The sequence below is a fragment of the Rhamphochromis longiceps genome, linkage group LG3, assembly GCF_057381845.1.
Source record: "Rhamphochromis longiceps isolate RC_006_pf linkage group LG3, R_longiceps_female_GT1.1, whole genome shotgun sequence".
NCBI lineage: Eukaryota > Metazoa > Chordata > Actinopteri > Cichliformes > Cichlidae > Rhamphochromis > Rhamphochromis longiceps.
Window position 1 is genome coordinate 31,985,921 of NC_140559.1, and position 25,374 is coordinate 32,011,294.

The 25,374-nt window shown below is 41.7% G+C and overlaps 1 protein-coding gene across 2 annotated transcripts in view; it reads left to right on the top strand.

The window, feature by feature from the left end:
- trpc5a (transient receptor potential cation channel, subfamily C, member 5a) overlaps positions 1-25,374 on the top strand; it is a 109,470-nt gene that overhangs the window by 63,848 nt on the left and 20,248 nt on the right. For both annotated transcript variants that reach the window (XM_085394393.1, XM_085394401.1), the window contains exons 10-12: positions 3,739-3,878; positions 9,112-9,312; positions 15,160-15,281. In XM_085394393.1, coding sequence (XP_085250519.1) covers positions 3,739-3,878; positions 9,112-9,312; positions 15,160-15,281 — 463 coding nt within the window. The remainder of the gene's footprint in view (positions 1-3,738; positions 3,879-9,111; positions 9,313-15,159; positions 15,282-25,374) is intronic.

Genomic DNA, 25,374 nt, shown 5'->3' on the forward strand with positions numbered 1-25,374 from the left:
CTCATATCAACTATTCTAAGCTGAGCTCTAACGACGAACTTCACATTTAAAGTCTTGAATGAGTCACTGCCCGGCAAGAAGCCGGACTTTCTCCTCCAGACAGTAAAAAAACAACCAGATTTAAATTAATAAAGACAAACTTATCTGCTTCATTTTTTCTGTTTGATTGCTAATCATCAAGAGGCCCCGGAGTGTGTCTGTAAAAGTGCGTGGATGTGGGGGTGCGTGGTCGGCTGCTTTCAAGCCTGTGGAGGAGTTGGTTTTGTGTGTGTGTGTGTGTGTGTGTGTGTGTGTGTGTGTGTGTGTGTGTGTGTGTGTGTGTGTGTGTGTGTGTGTGTGAGAGAGAGAGAGAGAGTGGGTAGGTGGGTGGGTGTGAAATGAGTGATTACATCTCCATCTTCTCTCTCAGAGCTGACACCAATCATTTCCAAATGCAGTCCATAATCACTTGGAAAAATACAAAACCATCTGCTCTCTTCCATCGTCTCTTCCGCTTGTTTTCTTCTCATTTTTAAAGTCTCGGCTACAAAACATGTTTGACAAAAAGAAACATGATTTACCATTAACTGGTTGTCATGTTGATGGTAAAAACTGGAACATTTCCTTCTGTTGCTTCCTTTTGTAGTTATTTCAGATGAGAGCTGCACTAAATACCAAAGAATCACTGTGGCATAGTTGCAAAAGAGCTTAACCCTTCAAAACCAGTCAGAGCGGGCACGCTCCGTTTTGCGCAACTACTTTTAAATCCTTGTAGAACTGCAACCACGTAAGCTAGCGCAATAATTTTTTTTTGCATATGAAATCAGAGGAGTTGTACTTACATCTTATGCCATCAGCTTGTCCTCGGTCACAGTTCCCTTCCACATATAGCTTTGCAAAAACTGCATAAAAAGCACTTGCAGCAACAAAAACATAATATTCCAGAAACAGCTTTGCCGATCCGATCAGCTGTTCATAACACTTCCAACGTCAGCGCGAACTATCGCACGTCTGCCATTACCTGTCTGAAACCGGAAGTGACGTCATTTTCGCGGAAATGTAGTTTTTTGAGCCTATACTGTTGTTTTTAAAAGTTATGTTTGACTTTATGACTTTCTGTATCGTTTCTGGGATGCTTAGGACTCATATTGCACTGCTGGAAATAGTTTATTTTGATGCATATGCTGCTTTTTTGCAAATTTGCATTATAATATTTATTTTCGTTTTTCCTGCAGTATATAAAAATTGGTGTATTTAAAAAATAAAACTATGAAGACACTCAAATTAAATTTCCTGTGGTGGGAAACTATTTTGTGCAACTTTTTTGTATTTACAGTTTTGAGGGATAAGCCTCTTAAATTTCTCTAACTACAAATATATGTTAAAAAAAAAAGATTTTAAATTTTTTTGTAGTTTATTGCACTTTCTTGCAATTTATGTAATTACTATGCACTTAATGCAGACATATTATTAAAATTTGGGCTATAACAGTTGTATTGATGTATAGCAACTTGAAATGCTCCCAAAAATGGCACTACAGCATGTAAAAATATAATGCTCTGGCGGACTTGGTTCTATGGTAGGTCTTAAAGGGTTAAATGTTTTCTCCCCAGAATTCAAAATAAAGTTCAGCATGTCTGTCATTCTTGCAGTCTGTGGCAATACTCGTCTATGTATCTGTCTAATGTTAAAAAACATGTGCATGCATTTATTTAAGTTCAGATTAGGTACAACACAATACTACTTCCATGTTTTTCTGTAGCACAGTGGTTTTTAATTTTCATTATTTTAGGTGATTTCTAATATATTTGTTTTTCTGGAACATTATGACTCCATTAAAATGTTAATTTTTAAATTAAAAAACAAATAAAGCTAAAGTAACATAATTTTTAAAGTAAAATTAAATAACAAGATTTGGAAGACTTGGGACTGAAAGATGAGCAACAGGTAGCTCAAAAATTATTTTCAAAAACTCCTTCATCTGGAATAAACTTTAGATTAAATGAAATATAAGCAGCAATAACATTTTCTTGCTGTCAAAAACCAAAGTATGGTAAGGTACGCTCTACCAGAATGTTATTTATGGGAGAGACAAAAGCTATATTAAAGGTGGACTGTATACATTTATATAACAGTTCTTGTGTTATTGGATATCTCTGAATCGATCACTGCATTCGTTTAAAACTGTTTGCATGGAATTGCAAAAATCTGTAGAAGTATTTCAGAAATTAAAATGTGTTGGAGTTGATTTATATTTAAATTTTACTTTTAAGAGGGAACGCTTGAAAAGTCTCCAAAATATGACTGATCAGCTGTCAGTATTCACAGCAGGTCCATTTGTTCATTTTGCTCTAACTTATTTCACCTATGTAATGCTGTAAGAACAGAATAGAATAGAATAGAAGAGAGTAGCCCTTTATTGTCATTGTACGTGTACAGCAAAATTGGCGGGGGGGATTAAATGATTCTGTCTCCTGTCCCCAAATATGTTACAGGGCTGCATTTATGAGGTTATTTAAAACATTTTTTATTACCTTCAGAATAATTAAACTTCTTCCATTAGAAATGATTAAAAAACGAATTGAATGTCAGTTCTTAATTTGGGGCTTAATAGAGTAATTTTGTAGATGTTTCCTGTTTATAATGTAAATGTAAAATAATGTAAACATCTTGTATTTGAATCGCATAAAAATATAACCCTTCTGCTTTTTATGCTCATTACTTTATTTTGTATAGTAATGACATTTGGAGTGTCCAGATGTGACTAAATGATAATTAAGATACAACAATACTGTAAAGTCAGCTTGTTTTATTTGTTTATTTTACAGAATACTCACAAACCCTGATTGCAGTTCATATCAACACAATATTGGTAATCAGGATACTCGCTCTGCTCCAGTAAATGTAAATCTTATCATGGGATCTGTGGTCATTCTACACTACACTTGACATATAACATAATACTTGAACATCATCCTCACTTTGCTTTACGACAAAACCAAGAGCCAAGAATCCATTGTGTTGGATCTGTTTCACACCACTAAATGACTATGACCACTCTGGAAATATTGTTTGTTGTTTCTGAGAATAATAACTATGTTTGGATTTGTTGCTAGGACAGAGTTTGTGTTCACAGATAAGAAGAACGCAGTGAGCAATGAAAGAGGAAGAGAGTCGTAGATGTTGTAAAAACCCCTAAAACTCCCAGAAGATTGACTGAGGAAATAACCGTTGCTTAGTTTTCATTCTCCATTTGCAGTTCTGCAGCATCTCTCTAAATGGCCGCAGTGATAATGAACCACACGCCAGCTCTGTCTTTTAAACATTACTAGGCGGTAGTAACGGCCAGTCTAATTCGGAACTAATTGGGAAGAACCAACTGGAAGCTCCTCTGGCGTCACATTTCCTGGAACACACCAAACCACTGACCCACCGTGCCGCAGAGGCAAACTGATACGTGAAAACTTGGGATCCAGGTTAACCAAGAGCCAGATATTCCAGGGAGAGAGTATTAAATAGAAAATGACTTGTGCATTATTTACTTTATCTAAAGCCAGTCATACAGAACAAATATGATGGCTCTCTGCTTACTGCTCCAAGGCCGCTGACAAAGGGGAATATTCAGCAGAACTTTTGTCATACTGCAGAAATGAGGCAAACAAAAACCGCTGATGGATGACATTAAATGATCATATAGACACAACTGTGTGTGTGCATGTAAATAACCAGCTCTGTGTACACTGTGCATGTGTGTTTTAGGCTTCATCTGGGCAGAGATTAAGGAGATGTGGGACGGGGGATTCACAGAGTACATCCATGACTGGTGGAATCTGATGGACTTCGCCATGAACTCCCTCTATCTGGCCACCATATCTCTGAAGATAGTGGCCTATGTGAAGGTAAAGTTGAATGTGTGTATTAGAAAGAGAGGAGGATGAGAGGAAGGAGGATGATGGGCACAGTGAAAGATATAAAGCGTCAGTCAGTTTATGAGGTAATCAGTGCTTAATGTTCTTGCTGGGAGATGAAACTAAAATGATACTGAGTAACATGCTGATTGTGTAATGATGCATTCATGGAACAGCAGGAAACAGGCAAAGCTCAAATGTCTGTTAAACGCTTTTGTTTGCATTGTGTGGAAGAAGAAAGATGACTGTTAAACAATCCGAATGTGGAGATTTTACTGCTAGCAGTGTCGCAGCACTACAGTGCTCAGACATAGCATTAAATACACTCATAGAAGGCGAGAGTAAGTAATGTGGTGATGGGAAATCCTTGCATTGAAATGCTAGCCATGATCTCCACCAGCAGAAAAGACGCCAAGGCTTTAACGTAACCTCCTAACTCCCCACAGTCCACAGTGCGTAAAGAAAAAGGTCCTTTTTAGCTAGGTGACAGCTAGATGGTGTATATCATTCATAATTTAAGTATTGTGGATAAAATGTAGAAGTTGCGGTTATGTTATGCCTATAATGCTTTTATATAACGGTGTAGGTCTGATAATGGAAAGAAGTTTCAGGAGCTTAAAATCTACCTGTTTGTAAAGCTTGGTTGCTCAACTCTTGATGTTGTAGGAAGAATTTGGAGACAAAGAAACGGATAAGATTTATTCTATTAAAACCCCTTTGCATAAAAGCATTTCTTTTTTATGGCTTTGGTCATGCAATAACCATTTCCCGCTGCAGTGTCCCATACATTCACTCAAATAGTAGAAATGACAGTTTGCAGATGCACAATAGGACATGTTAACATTAACTGACCATAAGAGAGACCATGGCGAGAGCACAGCCCGACACATATATGGGGCACCATAGGGGAGCGATTTCAAGAGTGGGTTACATGTTTGCACCTCGTGAACATGTACATGGGTCCTGCTGATGATTCCACCAACGGCTGGCTGAGGCAACTTATCAAGGAAAAGCATGAATGTGCCAACAGAGGCATTTAAAAGACAAATCGGCTGTGCAAATGTGTCATGAGAAAATAATAAAATATAAAAATGAAAATAAAAAACTTCTCTGGAAAAATGTATTGGCAAAACTGCTGTTTAAAAATGTTTCGATTTTACTGCTGAGAGCACATGAGATTTAGATAGATATGGATGTATATACAGTAAAACCAATATATAGACACGGATGTCAAATTGAGACAAAACGTAGCATCCAGCCAGCCACTGGTTTTTTTTTTCCTTTTATTCGTCACCATAAAAAGAATTTGAACCACGCCCTTTGTGAAGTGCAACTCCTTTGACCTAAAAACACGAGCCTGCCTTTGTCGCTGTTCATCTTCGAGGGTCGCACATATTACATATTTCACAGTTTCACTTTAATGGCCTCAGTGATTTTCTTTCACAGCTCAGCTTTTAGCTTTAATGATACCTTGTTTAGCTGCGCACTCTGCATGCATATACAATTTATCTTTTATTAAGAGCAAATAGTGTAATCACACACACACACACACACACACACGCCAGACGGCTGGGCCATCTGCAGCAGCTGTGAGTCACTGATGGCGGCGGGTGGCCCTCCTACACAGGTCCTACACACACACACACACACACACACACACACACACACACACGCACATACAGTTGTGCACATTGCATCTGCATGTAACCTTGCATTCATGCAAGAATAAACATCCACACGGTCATACACAATGAATGCCCACACAAAGGGAGAGGCAGCTGCAGGCACATTATATTTTAGTTTTCTGTCTTTTTTTTTTTTTTTCATTTTTCCTTTAAATATTCATCAACATTTAAAATCCTCCTGAGTCACAAGATTTGACACACACACACACACACACACACACACACACACACACACACACACACACACACACACACACACACAGAGCAAGCACATCTGAGAGATGGTGTAAGAGAGTCCATAAATTAATGAGAGTGCAACTGTGTGCATGCTTCTGTTTCTGGTTGGCCCGTGTTTTTCATGTATGTGTGTGTGTGTGTTTGAGAGGACGGTGAATGCTAATCGAGGCAGAGTTAACGAGACACAAGTCCTGTGGAACTCTAATGGCTGAATTTATAATGAGGTGGAAGCCAAGCATGAGACAACCGGGAGAGAGGGAGAGATGTGCAGAAGGTTTGTGCAAATGGGATGGAAGCAGTCACAGAAATGAGTGAAGCAAGAAACGGTAACACTAACAGAGAATGGAGGAGTGGGGGAGAAAGAGGGTAATGAATGGTTATTTATCACGGTTTTAGGGAATAAAGGCTTGAAGAGAGAGCTTAGGATAGAGAGGGATTAACAGTGAAAGTAGAAGAGAAATGGCAGGAGACGGGGAAGATGTGCAAGCACGTGGCACGAAGAAGGATTGAGCGGAAAGCTGGGGGCAGAGGAAAATGTGGACTTAGGAACAGCAAAAAGAGAAACACAGGACCTCGACTGTGAACTGTGTTGAGATTTAAAGGCTCAGCTGAGAGCTTGAGGGAGCTCCTGGGGATTAAAGCGTGTTTATCTTTCAAGGAATGCTCCTACATTTTGGATACCTGCACTGCTGTGTGATATCAGAGTCACTCTAGTCTGTTTTGTCTGTATAACATGCGTGTGGTCTTCACAAAATGATTCATGGGACTGTCTTCTGAAAGACGGGGTGTTTATCAGAAATTTGGATTCTGTTTGTGGCAGTAGTGTGTTCTTGTGAAAGGAGTTGCACCTAAAATCTGAAGAAATCGATAACAACTTCGTCATGAAAAGGTGCCCCTCTGTAAATATAGCAAGTCCGCTTTGTAACAAATAGACAGTGGAGGCCTGTCCTGTGAGTCTCTCCAATTCCAGCTTCTTGAAGAGTGGTTAGCAACTGCACTCCTTGTTCTGCTTTGGAGGACTTGGCAAGACCATGAAATTGAAGCCCAAAGTGCAGCAAATCACTGGAACCAGCACATCATCAACCCAGGCCAGCAAACCACCAGTAGAGAAACATGAGACAGGGAGAAGCTGCAGGCTAGCTGGTTGGCAGTGACTGACATTTCAAAATAAGAGTGAGGAGATTCAATTCAATACAGTTTTATTTATATAGTGCCAAATCACAACAACAGCCACTTCAAGGCACTTTATATTATAAGGTAAGGACCCTACAACAATACTGAGAAAACACCAACAATCAATAGTCGACCCCCTGAGCAAGCACTTAGTAACAGTGGGAAGGGAAAAACTCCCTCCAGCAGAACCAGTTTCAAGGAGGGGCAACCATCTGCCGCGACCAGTGGGGACAAAAGACATGCTGTGGAAGAGAGACCACTGCAAGTGAAGTGGAGATGCAAATATATTTTACTTGGTAGAACCTTATAAAAAGTGTTCTTCATTAAACCCAGATAGAATGACTTTGTATACAAAGTGTACAAAGCAATACACCAGTGAGGTTAGCAACTCTTCCGATGTGCAGCCTTAGTGAGAAAGTGGAGTTGGGGTATGAAATGACTGAACGTGAAGCTCACTGGAGAGACAGCTGAATAATATCGAAGAGCACCGCATCACAGGACACTGACCTCTCGTCCAGCTTTAGTTAGACTTGTTAGAGCCAAAGAAAAAGGATCGTAGTCCACAACAGTCCCAACCTTTATTCTTTCAGGAAGAGGCTGAAGGATATCAACGACAGCACCTGAGCACCTGAGTCGTGTGTCGGATGTGTGAGCAGTTTTTTGTGGACATAGATGTAAACCACAGAAGGCCGGCATCAAACTTAACATGAGTGTTTAATGCTGATTAGTCCAAAAATCTAGGATAACACAGGAAATGGAACAAGGGAATACACCTGTTACCCAAATAAAACAGGAAGTGTGACACGATAGAATGACATACAATTACTGTTCATCCCCAGTAGCTAAAACGAACAATAACTGAACATATACAGTGGCACATACAAATAAAGCTCAGACTTGACTGACAAGGGTAGAAAAAGAAATGTTAGAAAATAATCACTTTTTTTACATTTCTAAATCCAAAGGATTAAATATATACAGGACCAACTGGAAATGAGTAATATTTTTTTTAAAAGCTGAAAACTCCATTCACCATATAAACAACAAACAAAAATTAAACATAAAATATTCTCACAGCCAAAAACAATCATCAGCTCCCAAAAATAAAAAATAAAAATCACAGGAATATAAAGCGATAAATAGTTAGCAGCAAATTAACTTTCAAAATAAGAGCAAGTGGATTTTCCACTAGTGAAGCAGCTGTGAATGTGAATGTTTTCTTGGTAGATTAAACAAGAAAATCATGTCAGGTGTGTGTGTGGGGAAACACTGAAGGCTTTGTGCTTCATGATCACCCTCCTGATGTTTTTTAATCTGCGTCCACGCTGGCAGTGATCTGCTTGTCGAGCATCGCTTTGAAGCTGACTGCAGGTCAGGCTTGCAGACATTACAGGCTCTGGTTGCCTAGGCAACCATGTAATGTAGGCTACTTACGACCACATCTTATGCCAATCGATGGTATCCTGTGCTGTCATTGGTTGTCGCTTCAGTTGCTTCCCTGGAAGTTGTGAAAAGTTTCCTATTAGGTCACCGTGTGTATAAAAAGTCCTGCGTCTTCCTTGTGTTGTTTTTACTCTTTTTAATTTCTCACTTTAAAAGATGAACTTTGTTTTACTGGATCTTTGCAAACTAGAAAATCATTTGTCTTTTGTTCAGTTTACCTGCCTCTTCTGTCCTGCGTTTGTGCTCCAGTTTTGCAGAAAAAATAATAATAATAACAATTTTACACAAGGTTGACTCAGTCTGGAGATATTTAGCATAATATAGCACAGAGACTGGACACCATTAAAGGTCTTATTCCTCTGCCAAAAGGAGAGTGGAGGCGGAGGTACATTTTCTGTGATGTTTGTGAGATTAGACACACACACACAAAAGTACAAAGTCATTTTAGATAAAACTTAGTTGAGATGTGGGGTAGAGGCAAATGAAAAGCCTCTTAAGCATTCAGCTCAGTGAGGTTAAACCCTCTATGATGGATAGAAAAAACTTACATCATTGTTCCCATCTAATGTTCTTCCAGCTACTATGGAAAAAATGTTTTATTTATATATATATATATTATTAATCTTTTCCTCTGCTGTTCCTCTCACCTCCTGCCTCACTCTCCTTCCTATCTTTTATTCTTTCAGTATAACTCCTCTCGGCCTAGGGAGGAGTGGGAGATGTGGCACCCGACGCTGATAGCCGAGGCTCTGTTTGCCATTGCCAACATCTTCAGCTCTCTCAGACTCATCTCCCTCTTCACCGCCAACTCCCACCTCGGGCCACTGCAGATCTCCTTAGGAAGAATGCTTCTGGACATCCTCAAATTTCTCTTCATTTACTGTCTGGTAAGACATAATTGATGGGTTTGTAGCTTAAACCTATTCGCTGGAACGTTCAAGACAGGTCTACTACACAGCAAGAGCAAGACACGAGTAGGCAAAGTTCTTCATGTTTCTCGTGCACAGGAGGGAACTGGACAAGCGCCGTTCCTTCGCCTGACCCCAGTCGCTCTCGTCCGCTCCCCCATAACACTGCTCTGTTATTGAGGTTGCATGAATATAAATAGGTTTATTAACATATGACGTCTACATACACACAAAGAGTACCTTGCATGTGCGTTGTGTAAGTGTGTGTGTGTGTGTGTGTGTGTGGGGGGGGGTCAGAATGTGACCCTATAAACGACTTCCCTAAACCTGCTGGTCTGGAAGTCCAGCAGTTCATCTAAACAAAAGGCACTTATACTAAAACAGATATAGATGTGTTTGCTTTACCATATATCAGCAAGAAAAGATAAAACCTTGCTCATGATCCCAAGAGGTGTGTGATCTATGCTAGAACACTCTGTAGAGGAGTGAACGCACCCCCCTATTCATGCTACACAGAGTTGTTACAGACCTCCTAGGATGAGACATTCTTTCAATCTACAAATGATTATATACTTCTAAGCATAAATGACAATGAACAATATAAACCTGACAATAATAACTGTCCTCTGTAGCACATTTATGCAAAATTACTTTTGTTATGCATTAAAAAAAAACCTTAATTAAATGCAAATTTAAATGGGGGGGGGGGGTCTTCATTTTTTTAATTGATCTGAATCCAGAGATGTCAAGCTCAGAGGTGGAGAGTTTCGCAGTCTGGGGGCCACTTTTAGAAAAGCTCTCTCCTTTAGTTTTTAGCCTCAAATGATGTACTCCTACGAGGCCCTGATCACATGACCTCAGGGACCTATTTGGGGCATATAGAGGTGAAAGGTCAACGTCAACCTGCAGAGATTTCAACTAGTTTTTGCTTAGACAAGCAGACATTGAATTACAGTACACCAATTATAAATGCATTTATAATAATCTCCACACAAATGGAACACAATGTGACACTTAAGTGTTAAAAACAAGTATAAAGTTGAACCATGGATCCCCATTGAGGATTTAGCAATTGTCACAAGGGGTCCAAGAGCTTATCTTAATCACAAATACATCAGGGACACACAAAGAAATAGGTTTTTCCTTCATTATGTTGGAGATAGTTGTCAGCCACCTAACTTTTAATAGATCCTATTCAGGATCTACAGCTTAGAGACATCTTGAGGCGTAAAAAAGATACATAACTGAATGTCATCTGCATAGCAGCGGTAACAAATGCATTTAAAGATGCTCAAAATGTGCTGAAGAGGGAGCAGGTGTAATACAAACAATAAGGGCTAAAAAACAGAAGCTTGTGGCACACTGTCGCTAAGAGAAGAAAACAAGGATCTGTATGAGAAACTGCCACAGAAAAGCGTTGTTCAGGCAGCTATGATGCAAACCACTTCAACACAGATCCCGATGCACCCACACAGTGATTTATTACCCTATTATTGTTACCCTATTGTACAAGATGTGATGTCCAACAGTATCAAAAGCAGAGGTAAAGTCCAACATCAGCAAAACAGAACATCCTCCTGCATCACTGTGCATGGACACTGTATAAAGAGCTGTTTCAGAAGAATGAGCGCTGCGAAAGTCAGATTTACATTTATCAAGAATACAGTTTTTATCTAAAACCGCTATAAGCTCCTTATCCACAGCCTTTGCTAAGATCTTAGCAATACATGACAAGTTTGGTGTGTGTCTGCTAAGAAAAGAAGGCTCAAGCTTGGGGTTTTTATCATTTTAAATAAGCAGGGCCTTGACCAGAGAGCAGTGAAGTGTTGATTCTAGTGAGCACTCAGAAACCTATAGTACAACAAAACAGCATTTTATTTATGTCATACATTTGCATGCTGATACATTCCAAGTACCATGGGCTCGAGCATCTTTTCCAAGGACAGTGTGACATGCAGACTGAGAGAGCCAGTGATCTAATAAACTGTACCATCACTTAATCATCTTATATTTTAGTACTGGTTGCAGCTTATATAATTCATAGCAATATAATATTTTTTTCTATTTTCTAGAGGAGAATAATGTAATTATGTTCACTTAGAAAACATCTGACTCACTCTGTAGCAGGACACTCCCTGCTACAAGGACACATCATGTTCTCTTTTCCAGCTCCACACAATGAAGGAAAAAATATTGAATATTAAAGTTACTGCAGCAGCAACAGTACTGAGTTTCTATTACATGCACTGTTTGAGTGGTGGATGCTCATATTAAATGCATTCAAAAGTCTTTGTAAGCCAAAGGTCAGGATTCAGGCTGCTGTAAATGTTATGTATTGAAAGGGGATCTCCCTAATATGCACCCTCAGGCCCACATCCCTGACTATGAGCATAGTAGCCCCACCTACCTTCTGTTCAAATGTTCGGTTTATGAGTGGCAGCCAATCAGAAGTAAGTCAACATAAAGGAGGAAAGAAGGTCAAACTGCCAACTCTTTGAGCCACGATCGCCCACCATTCTGTGCAGGATGGAGCCCGTCCTGACCTCTGAGATGGGCTCCAGTCCCCCAGTTACCCTGAACTGCATAAACAGAATATGTATAGATGGATGCTCAGCCTTTGTCTTTTGAATTCTAATTGTATTAGTGAGTTCATTTTGAAGTTAAGAACCCACATTAGCATTCACTTCAATTTTATCTAAAAGGCTGCTGCTTTGAGTGGTATTTAATCTCCTCTACCTTCACTCACTCTACACGTCAACTTTTCCATCTGTTTTCTTCTAATTCACACACATGATTTCTGTCTTGCTTACTGCCTTTCATTCCTCGTGTCTCCAACACATACCTCCACCTCTCCAGCCACTTTTCCATCTGCTCCCTACTTTCACTACAGATCAGAGTGTTGTGTGTAAAAACCAGAGTCCACAGAATCTCTTTCCCGACCTCATCTGTCAGCCTCTCCATCACCACTGCAAACAAGAATGGCTCAGAGTTGATGTCTGATATAATCTTACCCCCACCTTGAACCCATCTGTCAGTTCTACAGCACACCTTCCCACCCTTACTACCATGCAGAGTAGAAGTAAGGACAAAGCTGCAGCTAGCAGGTAGCTGAAAATTCTTGAACCAGGCTCTTTGAATTCATCAGTGAATTTTGAACCCTTCAGCCTTCTTCTCTCGAAGGCAGATTTAATTTCTTTTTCTTTTATGGCACGGTTAGCTTGATTAGCAGAACAGTCTCTGCACCACCACATCACTATGTGTTGCTGACCTCACTACAGGGAGTGCAGAATTATTAGGCAAGTTGTATTTTTGAGGAATAATTTTATTATTGAACAACAACCATGCTCTCAATGAACCCAAAAAACCCATTAATATCAAAGCTGAATGTTTTTGGAAGTAGTTTTTAGTTTGTTTTTAGTTTTAGCTATTTTAGGGGGATATCTGTGTGTGCAGGTGACTATTACTGTGCATAATTATTAGGCAACTTAACAAAAAACAAATATATACCCATTTCAATTATTTATTTTTACCAGTGAAACCAATATAACATCTCCACATTCACAAATATACATTTCTGACATTCAAAAACAAAACAAAAACAAATCAGCGACCAATATAGCCACCTTTCTTTGCAAGGACACTCAAAAGCCTGCCATCCATGGATTCTGTCAGTGTTTTGATCTGTTCACCATCAACATTGCGTGCAGCAGCAACCACAGCCTCCCAGACACTGTTCAAAGAGGTGTACTGTTTTCCCTCCTTGTAAATCTCACATTTGATGATGGACCACAGGTTCTCAATGGGGTTCAGATCAGGTGAACAAGGAGGCCATGTCATTAGTTTCTCTTCTTTTATACCCTTTCTTGCCAGCCACGCTGTGGAGTACTTGGACGCGTGTGATGGAGCATTGTCCTGCATGAAAATCATGTTTTTCTTGAAGGATGCAGACTTCTTCTTGTACCACTGCTTGAAGAAGGTGTCTTCCAGAAACTGGCAGTAGGACTGGGAGTTGAGCTTGACTCCATCCTCAACCCGAAAAGGCCCCACAAGCTCATCTTTGATGATACCAGCCCAAACCAGTACTCCACCTCCACCTTGCTGGCGTCTGAGTCGGACTGGAGCTCTCTGCCCTTTACCAATCCAGCCACGGGCCCATCCATCTGGCCCATCAAGACTCACTCTCATGTCATCAGTCCATAAAACCTTAGAAAAACCAGTCTTGAGATATTTCTTGGCCCAGTCTTGACGTTTCAGCTTGTGTGTCTTGTTCAGTGGTGGTCGTCTTTCAGCCTTTCTTACCTTGGCCATGTCTCTGAGTATTGCACACCTTGTGCTTTTGGGCACTCCAGTGATGTTGCAGCTCTGAAATATGGCCAAACTGGTGGCAAGTGGCATCTTGGCAGCTGCACGCTTGACTTTTCTCAGTTCATGGGCAGTAATTTGGCGCCTTGGTTTTTCCACACGCTTCTTGCGACCCTGTTGACTATTTTGAATGAAACGCTTGATTGTTCGATGATCACGCTTCAGAAGCTTTGCAATTTTGAGACTGCTGCATCCCTCTGCAAGATATCTCACTATTTTTGACTTTTCTGAGCCTGTCAAGTCCTTCTTTTGACCCATTTTGCCAAAGGGAAGGAAGTTGCCTAATAATTATGCACACCTGATATAGGGTGTTGATGTCATTAGACCACACCCCTTCTGATTACAGCGATGCACATCACCTAATATGCTTAATTGGTAGTAGGCTTTTGAGCCTATACAGCTTGGAGTAAGACAACATGCATGAAGAGGATGATGTGGACAAAATACTCATTTGCCTAATAATTCTGCACTCCCTGTACTGTAGCTTCCTGCCAAGATCAATACTCTTCAGTCTCAGGTGGAGGGAAATAACCTTGGTGTGGTGCTTGTATTGCTCCCCCCTCTCCCGTGATATAAATATGATACTCGCGTGTGTGGTCTGAATGTTTAAGTGGTTCTGTGTCTACACAGACACACACACATCTGATGAAACAGACATGCAACATTTCAGTCAATCCGGCTTTCTACACAGGCAGTATGATGTCTTACTTGCTTTTTACATGTGCTAAACATCCAGATTTACCTTGAACATTGTCAAGCCTATTACACGTTCCCAACGATAGGAAGACATCCAACAATCGGGTTGTCAGTAGGAATTGAATTCAGGCCACCCCTCTTTTGTTTCTTGTTAAGCAGCTTTGAAGTTTCCATTTTATCCAGTACTGTCTGCATCTTTGATGATGATGAAAGCAAGCAAATTTCTCAGCATGCTGCATCCTTGATTGGCGGTAGAAGGACATTAAAAGCCCATTTCATTACATCTGAAACTCATTAATTCCTCCCCAAAGGAACTCCTAACGTACAACACAATCCACGTGTGAATTGCTTTGCTCCTGACAGTCTTAAAACCAATCCCAGCAACCCCCGGGCACCTACGCCGTAATACTTCATGTTCACACAGTAGCAGCTTTATGTAACACTACTCATGTTAGCTCTCTCCTGTTTGAGATGAAAGCTGCGTTTTAAAATGGCCTGGAGGCACTAAAGGTCAATCCCTGTAATAAAAGTGAAATGTTATATTTGCAGAGCTTCACTTCAAAATGAAAAAGTATTGAGGGTTTTTTCTTTCAGATATTGAGAAATCAGTATTATATTTCATTATATGTTGGTGGTTAATGTGTGGAGTCTCGAGGTGACGGCGCAAAATCATTGGGTGGAGTGTCGTGGTTGCTAAGAGTATGTGTTAGATCAGGTGTTTAAGTGCAGGGCTGATGTGTTTTGTCTTGTGTTTTTCATTATGTGTAGGTCCTGTTAGCATTTGCTAATGGTTTGAACCAGCTGTATTTCTACTATGAAACAAAGGCATCAGAGGAACCCAACAACTGCAAGGGCATCCGCTGTGAGAGGCAGAACAACGCCTTCTCAACGTGAGTACCATTTCCAACTATATCTGCATGTACTTGAGTACGTGTAGAGTCTGTTAGGAAGTGAAAAAGGGTTGAAACTGCACCAGTTTGGTATAAATACTGGTTTTTGGTTTTGCAAAACTGTTTTGTTTTTTGTTTTTTCCTTTTAAGTGCGCTTTAAATTTTCCCACCTTTCCATAATTTTCTTGTCACATTTTATTGTTTTAGTCATGCTAACAATACCAGGAATTTAAAGTTTGATGTTCTGAATTAAATTTGGTGATCTATTGTCATTTGGTAATTGTCTTTGATGCTAATTAAATCAAATGTTAGTATGCTAGCACTGCAAACTAAGATGGTGAACATGGCATGTCAGAAAGCTGATGGTATTTCCTAGAGTCTGACCAGTATGGGATTTTTAAGACCAGTTTCCAGTGTTTTAACCCTTTGATATACAACAAACATAAAATCTGAGTAGAAAAAGTTATTTTTTTACTGTAAAAACTACAAACATGTTTAACAAATCATCTTCATAACTTGAAATGCAAATAGAAATGGTTTTTAAAAAATTATACACAAGTTTTGCAAACAACAAAGTACACCACAGGCCTAAACTGGTATATAGTTTGAAGTCCGCACTGTCGACCCAAGTTGAAATGGGTCGCTGCATCTTCTTGCTGTGTCGTCTTAAATCGGTCATGTGATTGACCCCGGGGAGTTAAAAATCTGATTCCAGCTGATATTTTCTCTGTCAGAATTGAAAACAAATGCATTGTTTTATAAATAAAATGAAACTTATTTGAAATTTAGATTAAAACATAAGTACTTACTGTATTTTGTAGCGTTCTGTAATTCCATCGATGGTCGTACATTTCTAGACCCGGTTTACTTTTCCTTTTTTTTAATTAAAGCAAAGAAACAAACCCATTGCCCTGCCTGTCTGTGTTAAGTTGAATATAAATGATATTTCTTTAGTCATTTTTCTGTAAACAAACCTTTATTTAAACCTGCTCTTCAGTGTTTGATAAAAATGAACTGTGAAACTATCAGGTTACAGTGATGTACACATCCATTTAAGTTGCACTAGATGTATGTGTGACTATTTTATTGCACACATCAAATGTGTAGAAGTACTACATTGATCTCAATTCAAAGTCTTATTCGCGCAGACCTTCGTCTTGTGCATCGTTGCACCAGATAATGATATGGAAATGATTTTTTTGGTGTCGAGTAGAAGCTCAGGCTTGTTCAGTGAACTTGGGGAATATTAATACCGTGTTCTCTTTGCATGTGAGGTCGGTAAATGTGGAGGCAAGTCAAGGTTTCACTCACGGAGAGGCCAAGTTTGAGTTACTGTTCATACAGCAGCTTTTCACAGGCTCAGCAGAGATCCAGAGTCTCAGTGCTGAGTGAGACAGAGTGAAAGCCAAGATGAGTCAGTGGTCTGAATATTGATCAAGGCAGTGGTTTGTTTTAGATAATAGCTGTATTGATTCGCGATCAATTCCATTACAGTAAAGTCCTCGGTACAATGATAGGGCCGTGAGGACCATGCTAAAACAACAGCTCCCACTCTAAACTTTGTCTGCTTTTATTAAAGGTAAAAAGAGAGGTATGTTTGATATCCATGTATTCAACCACAGATTATCATGCAAGTAAAGTTTGACCCAGGACGCTGCTAATGATTTTATTTCTGCTGAAAAGTCAAACTGTGACCTTAGCTAAGTTTGTTTTTAGGGTGTCTATCTTGTTGGGCAAAGAGAGTGGGTCTTTTAAAGAAATACTGCAGTGGCCTGAAGTGAAACTGACTGGAGTTCCTGACCCTCTGAATTAACAATTACAATTACATTTTAACCAAGACTTTCAAGTCAAATAAATCTGAACATGTCATTTCCAGTCTAAGGAGCTTGGAGAGAAAAAAAACATCTGCATTTCTTTTAGTTTCCTTGAAGATGTTTCACCTCTCATCTGAGAAGCTTCTTCGGTTCTAAGTGCAATTAATGGAGATTTTGAGCCCTATGGGAGTGTCCCCCCAAGAGGGTCATGGACCCACTATGGATCCTCTACCTAATCATATGAGCCAAGGTGTGAAAATGGGTGTGGGTCACAAGCAGCCAACGTTTCTGGTGAACCCATTGTAAGACCAAGCCCCACACTATCATGTGATTTCCTGAGGTCAAATGTCCCAGGATGTGAGTGGGTATCTGAAAACTGGATAATAGACGGCAGACAGTAGTTGTTGTAAACCACCGCCTCTGTTCAAAGATGTTCGTTCACAGGGGACATAGATGGCTTCTTACTTACCAGTGTTTATTTGAAGATGTGCTCAACTCAGCCTTGGTTGTAATATTAACTCCTCACAGCTAAGAACTGTAGAAGACCACAGCAGGTGGCCATTTCTAGTATAATCTTCAGGGATTTTTAGATTTCTTCTGGTTGTATCTGGTTTAAATTGTCAGCAGAGCAAATTATTAACCGAAACCTTTAACACAGGACACTCACAGACAGCAGAGCAGGCTCACATGTTTGAAAGTCAGGAGTCACTTTTTATTTTCTCTCCTGTAGCACACAACTTCTCTCTGACACTTTCTTACTACTGGATGTGCTTTGTGTGGCCTCTTTCATCATTCACCCAAGTAAGGGAGGAGGCAGCTTTGATAAAGCAGTGAGGAGGTTGCTGTCTTGGGGTTATTATTATAAAAGGTGTTTGTTTTGTTTTTTAACCTGAACTACAATCGTTTCTTAAATCATATCAGATGCATAAAGTCTCACTTGATTTATGAGCTCAGTGATTACTTTCCTGCTGAGTTGATGGTCTCAGTCACAAGTTTTAGACTTTATCATGATACAACATGATGTTTAACATGTACTTTATGATTTTCATTAGTCCAAAACGAGGATAAAGCAGGGTATACTTTAGGGCAGGCCTAGCTTATCCTTGACAAATCGCTATTATAACAGCGTGTAGTGTCTCTCAATCAGATTAAAGCCACCCGTCCTCATCTCGCACATGTAGTTTTAATAACATAAGATGTCAGCCCAAATGGCAAATTTGTGGCTTCAAAGGAGGGATGTAGCAGCCAGTGGCACGATGTTATGGTGGCTGCATCCATCTTTTCTATGCAGTCTATGAATCGCAGGCCGTCAGAATTACTTTCACTGGTCAATCCCTGCTTTGGAATCACTGGAAAATGTTTCCTGCTGTAACGGTGGACCCAAGAAATACCAGCCGGAGCGACTTTTGACAGTGCAGAACTTTTTATTAAGCTCGGGTTGTAGTGGACACATGTACTCCGCGCTCTCTTTCTCTGCTGTCACGTTCCTTCTCCGTCTGTCACTGCCAACACATGAAGAGACACAATCACTGTCAGATCCCAGCACACCTGTTCACCCCGCCCCTGCGCCGCCCCGGGAGCTCACTGCGTCACGCCTCCTCTGCAGCTGGCCAAGGACCACACCCACGCCACACATCCCCACCGCCCGACTGAGGCCGGGGCCCATCCGGCCGAACCTACTCCCCCCCCCCGCGAGCGAGAGAGGAAATCGGCCACGACCATCTGCGCGCCCGGCCTATGGATCACCTTGAACTTAAAGGGCTGCATGGCCAGATACCACCGAGTGATCCGGGCGTTGGCATCCTTCATGCGGTGGAGCCACTGCAGCGGGGCGTGGTCCGAGCAGAGGGTGAACGGGCGGCCCAGGAGGTAGTAGCGAAGGGAGTCGACCGCCCACCGGATCGCCAGGCACTCCTTCTCTACGGTGCTGTACCGTGACTCGCGGTCCGTGAGCTTCCGGCTGATGTAAGCGACCGGCCGGTCAACTCCCCCCACCTGCTGGGACAAAACGGCCCCCAGCCCTCTGCTCGAGGCGTCAGTCTGCAGACAGAAAGGGAGGGAGAAGTTAGGTGTGAACAGCAGCGGCTCTCCACAGAGAGCCCGTTTCACCTGCACAAACGCCGCCTGGCACCGCTCCGTCCACTGGACCAGATCTGGGGCACCCTTGCGGGTGAGATCAGTCAGGGGGCTGGTCAGGTCCGCGAACCCTGGGACGAACCGCCGGTAATAGCCGGCCAGCCCCAGAAACCGTCTCACCTCTTTTTTCGTCTTGGGACGCGGGCAGGATGCAATCGCCGCCGTCTTCTCCACTTGAGGTCGCACCTGCCCGCTCCCCAAGTGGTACCCCAAATACTGTACCTCCCTCCGTCCAACCGCACACTTCTTCGGGTTGGCCGTGAGCCCCGCCTGCCTCAGGGACTCCAGCACCGCGGCCACACACCGCCCCTGCGCCGCCCCGGGAGCTCACTGCGTCACGCCTCCTCTGCAGCTGGCCAAGGACCACACCCACGCCACACCTGCTCATTAGGAGTCCATTTTCTTCTGGGGGAGTAAATCCCATCATAGTCCAGGAACAATAAACACCTAAAAATTGGAGCAAAATAAAGCACAAAACACCTTTCTGTAGGAGTTGCAGTCATAATTAATTACAGTGTTCGGCTCAATCTTTACACCTTTTTCAGACAAGGCTTAAAAATGTATATTATTTTATCTTTGTGCATATAAATGACCATAATTTTATTGATTTGCAAACATTTGAAACCAGTATGCAAAGTTGGGGGGGGGCTCGTTTTTTTTAATGCGGCTATTTGATGGTCAAAGTGCAAAAGTCACGAGGGTTTTTTTACCGGTAACTCTTCTTCTCTGTGTCGCTAAAAAGAATAAACGCGCTCAGCAAACCTTGAGTCAAAGTGACAAACATGTCGCGCTGATCAAAGCTTCTCATCTGTACATCAGCGCTGACGTGGTGGATCCAGAGTCTGGGGGGAAAGAAATCAGCCTCACACTGGAGCTAAACTAGCGAGCAGATCACAGCGATGACGGCTGAGAGTGACGCATTATGCAAACAGCGATCGCAGCCCTGCGGGCAACGCAGCCTGCATCAACATTCAAGAGCGTGTGTGTCTGTGTGCATTCCTGCGTGTGTGTTCTGCTCCCTTGCTCTGTAATTCACACACACTTATCAGCATTTCTGAGTTATTTCACACGATCACTTCCTGTTTCTGCTCAGGTGTCCCCCCCACTCCTCCTGTTCTCGCTCATCTGTACTTCACACACACTTATCACCTTTAATGTGTCAGCGTGATTACACTGTGCACTGTGTGTGTGTCTCTCACCGTGTTTGTCTCTGCCTCTCCTTCTCTTTTCTTTGCCTTCACACAAATGTTGTAAATAATCCCTAATTTCCTTTCACAGTCTGCACACCCCCATCTATTTTCTTTCACACACAACTCTGGCGCTCTCTCGGATTTGCACACTTTCGTTGCATCTCTCTCTTTTCCACAGCAGCAGCGGCAGCAGCATGGGAAGCTGCGGGGTTTCTGATTCACCTGATTCAAATGAGGAACTCTGAGTACTTTTAGATTGTTTTCCACTTGGTTCAGTAATTGATTAAAAAATGTTGGATTTTAAAAACATGATTCTGCAAACTGATGTTGTGGAAAAAACAGGTTATGGAGGATCTAATGACTGTTTTGTGTGAGTGAAAAAATGCTTTTGTGTGCAGGTAAAAAGATATATAAAATATATAATAATGGATTGCATTTATATAGCACTTTTTGGGGCCCTCAAAGCGCTTTACAGTGCCACTATTCATTCACTCTCACATTCATACACTGGTGGAGGCTACAGTTGTAGCCACAGCCACCCTGGGGCAGACTGACAGAAGCGAGGCTGCCATATCATGCCATCGGCCCCTCTGGCCATCACCAGTAGGCGGTAGGTGAAGTGTCTTGCCCAAGGACACAACGGCCGAGACTGTCCGAGGCGGGGCTCGAACTGCCAGCTCTTTGAGCCACGATCGCCCATATCCATATCTGCGTTTCTGGGTCGAGCACAGTCAGACCAAAAGTCGTTGACTTGTGCCGAGATCTACTCAGGACAAACCAAACAAACACAATAGTTTTTCTTCAGACAGATTGCCACATTGAGCATGTGAATTTCCTAAATTTAGAGTCACTTTTATGGTAATGTATTAAAAAAAATCAGCGCTGCCACCACCCTTTATCTTCCGAGTGCACAGAATGAGAAACTGGATTTGCGGCAGAACAGTCCTTAGGCAGAGCAGGCTGAGGGTTTATTAGAGCACTGTTCAATACCACATGCAGTGACTGTCAAAGTCAGGACATCTATGTGGTGAAGGTGAGGCTCTCACTGTTTCAGACCTCAGACGCACCGCTGTCTGTGTGTGGGAAGAGAGAACGAGGGAGTGGCGAATGGTTTCGCTGACTGTAATTAGTGGACCTAAGGTGGCTTCTGCACAGGAAGTGGTTTCTTTGTAGGCCTTTGGTCACTAGCCCATATTCCAGCTTCGGTTGCCTAGGTAACAGTCTGTCAGCGGTGTCTTTTGATCTCACTTCAGTCACTTTTCTTTAATTTGAGAAGAGTTAAAGTTACAATGTGTAAAATCAATGCGTGTCCACGTCTGTTTACTCTGGAGGAGGCTGTAAAACTTTGTGAAAGGAATCTGCTACAAGTCGATGAATCAGTGATGACAATGACACTGAGTTGATTTGTTTAGGATGTCCTGAACTTTTCTGCCATTAAACACTGCTACTGTTAGGCACTTTTAGCTCCTGTTACCTCCTGTTAGCTGTTGTTAGGTAGCATTAGTGAAAATGGAATGGATCTAGCATTATTAGAATCGGATATTTAATGAATAAACTCTGTAATCAAACTGTTTATCAGAGTGAAAGCGGGATTTTTAGAAGACACGCTTAAAACTAGCGGGCATAAAGTTGGCTTATAACCAGCTGCAGTTGTTTAGCCGGCTCATTGTCAACTGTGCAGAGATGGAAGGATCAGGTCTAATCTGCTGACCAAACTTGATTGTGCAAACATCAGATCAGTGAACAGGAGTGCATGTCTAACAGCGCTACATGTAACAAAGAACGCATAACCTGTGCCACAGCATCAGGCAGCTCATAATCCCAGCAGGCTGCTTGATTTCTCACACCCTAAAAATGGTTCATGTTTACTAGAAAGAGCGGCGCTATAGGCTGCGCTGATTAATTGCACACTGTCTGGCTGCTGAATCTAAACACACTTTGTTTTCTCTCACAGATTCGCTTCATACAGCGTTTCTGTGTCACAATGCACAACACATTCGCACGCAGTCGCTTTCTCGGCTCGCCTCCCACACAGCTGCAGAACTATAACAGTCAAATGACTGCGTGGCTGCGAGACTCAGCTGTAGCAGTTTACTGCTCGGCTTAGTGGACAGAAAGATGAGAGAGGATGGAGAGCAGGGAGGAGAAAGGCAGATGATATTGGGATACAAAATTAGACGCGTATGAGAGGACGCACAGACGCACGTGCCCAGTAAATAGTGGTTATCAGTTGGTATCACTCTCATACATCTGACATGCAGACACCCTCCTGTAGCTAAAAGGTGTGTTATCATTTATTGTCATCACTGATAAACATAAAGTCAGCCAGATTATCGAGGATTATCTTGAATAATAAAATCTCCCACTGAAAATGGAGCTTTCCAACACGTGATCGTTTTGATGTATATTTAACTCTGGGCTCTGTAAGCACCATGATATGACAACAGTACTTTGTGAATTACTGCTTTTAAACTTCAGGTGTAGCAGTCAGATCTGCGTTTTCTTTTCTTTTTTTCTTTTCTAGGGCAGATTTAAAAGTGTGAAAACTGCAGACATACTCAATTTTCCACCCTGTTTTATTCTGGATTGACCAAATTTTTCAAAACTGAACACCTAACTCTCCGAAAACGTTAGAGCACTTATGCAAATATGTGATGTCTTGGTAAATCGAGCAGATATTTGAAGTTTACACAGCACCATCCTCGCATGAAAATATCTTAAAAGTTTATTTTGTGACCCAGAAAGAGTAATATTTCAAACTCTGCCACTCTGTGTTCCTCCGCCACTGCCTCGTTTGAGTTTTGGACGAAATGCATTCTGGGATACTGCATTTCCTCATTTCGAGCTGATTGGAGACTAGAACAGCCAGTCAGATTTTTTGCATCCAAGTCTGTGATTGGCTGGTTTTGTGGCACAAATATAACGGTGTACACATAGAGTTGAGCGCGCACGGGCAGAAATGTTGAGAGCGTGAGCAACACATTGCGAGCGAGTGCAAATGCAAAAACTGAGCGAGAGGGGCTGCTATTGTGTGTGTGTGTGTGTGTGTGTGTGTGTGTGTGTGTGTGTGTGTGTGTGTGTGTGTGTGTGTGTGTGTGTGTGTGGATAATAGCAAATACTGAAATACATTTTTTGCACGCAGCAATGAATTTTATTCACTCAAATTTAGTTTTTCTTCGTTCAAAATCAACTTCTCCTCAAAATGCAACACTTGCACCTGCAATTTTTTTTTCCGTGCGCTCAGAACAGTGGCACAAAAATAACGCCATAAACATTCTCTTGTATACATTAAGAATCAAACCAGCAATTCAGGCCATAAATTAAGTGGAAACGTGTTTCCTGAGGTCATAAATCAAGCGAGTCCTCGGTTGTTTGCTTGTACAATTGTGTAGATCGAGGACGAATGAATAGGTCAGGAGGGAGGTGCGTTGGAGATCCTAAAACTGATTAAATTGTGAGGCCATAAAAGTACCATCAGACTTTGATCCACCGTGCAGTCTGGAAAGAATCTGATTGGTGGACAGTTTCACTTTTTTAGCATGACAATGACACCAAACACTGGTAGTTCAGTAAAAGCACACCTGGATAGAAAGGCACACAGTGGAACACTTTCAGTCATGGGTCGGCCTCCCCAGAGCCCGGACCTCAGCAGTGTGGGGATCATCTCGACAGCTTTCAATGTCCTTCACGAAACCTAGAGAACTATTCCTGAAGACTACTTAAAGAAATGATAAGAAAGCTGCCTAAGAGAGCGTGTGTTGAAGAACAAAGGTGGGCTCACCAAATATTGACTATTGAGCTCATTAGAATTGTATAAACTCTGTCTTAGATTAGATTAGATTAGATTAGATAGAACTTTATTAATCCCTCGGGTGGGTTCCTCTGGGAAATTCGATTTCCAAAAAAGCACAGCACCGACAGAAGTTACAGAGTTACAGAATATTATATATATATATATATATATACACACACACACACATATATATAAATACAGAGACAATATAAATAAAATATACGAAGGGGATAAATAGAATAAATAGGAATAAAAATAAAAATACAAGTGAATTGCACATTTCAAGTATTGAGGTCTATTGCACTGTTGACTATTAACAAAAGTATTGCACAAAAGGTATTGCACAGTGAGGTGCAGAGGCACTACAGCTTAGTTGTTCCCCCCTCCTTTGTCCTCCTGTTTCCCCTCCCTCTCCCCTCCAGAGAGGAGTTAAACAGTCTGATGGCGTGTGGGACAAAGGAGTTTTTAAGTCTGTTAGTTCTTGTCTTTGGGAGAAGCAACCTGTCACTGAACAGACTCTTCTGGTTGTTAATGGCTGTGTGCAGAGGATGCCCAGCATTGTTCATAATGTCCAGCAGTTTCTTTAATGTCCTTTTCTCTGCCACTGTCACCAGAGTGTCCAGCTTCATGCCGACCACAGAGCTAGCCCTCCTGATCAGTTTCTCCAGCCTGGATGAGTCCCTCTTTGCTGTGCTGCTCCCCCAGCACACCACAGCATAGAAAAGTACTCCAGCAACCACCGACTGGTAAAACATCCTCAGGAGCTTCCTGCAGATGTTAAAAGACCTCAGCCTCCTGAGGAAGTACAGTCGGCTTTGGGCTTTTTTATACAGGTGCTCTGTGTTGCATGACCAGTCCAGTTTATTGTCCACCCACAGCCCGAGGTACTTGTACTTGTTGACCACCTCCTCCCCCTCTATCTGAACCGGCAGTGGGCCTTCTCTGGACCTCCCGAAGTCCACAACCAGTTCCTTAGTCTTTGAGGTGTTGAGTTGCAGGTGGTTTGTGTGACTCCATGCGACAAAGTTCCTCACCAGACTTCTGTACTCCTCTTCCTGATCATCCCAGATACACCCCAGATACACTCTTTGCCTCATATACTGTAATTCTGTGTTTACATATGTTTGAATAAACTTCAACTATTTCCCATTTTGATTGCA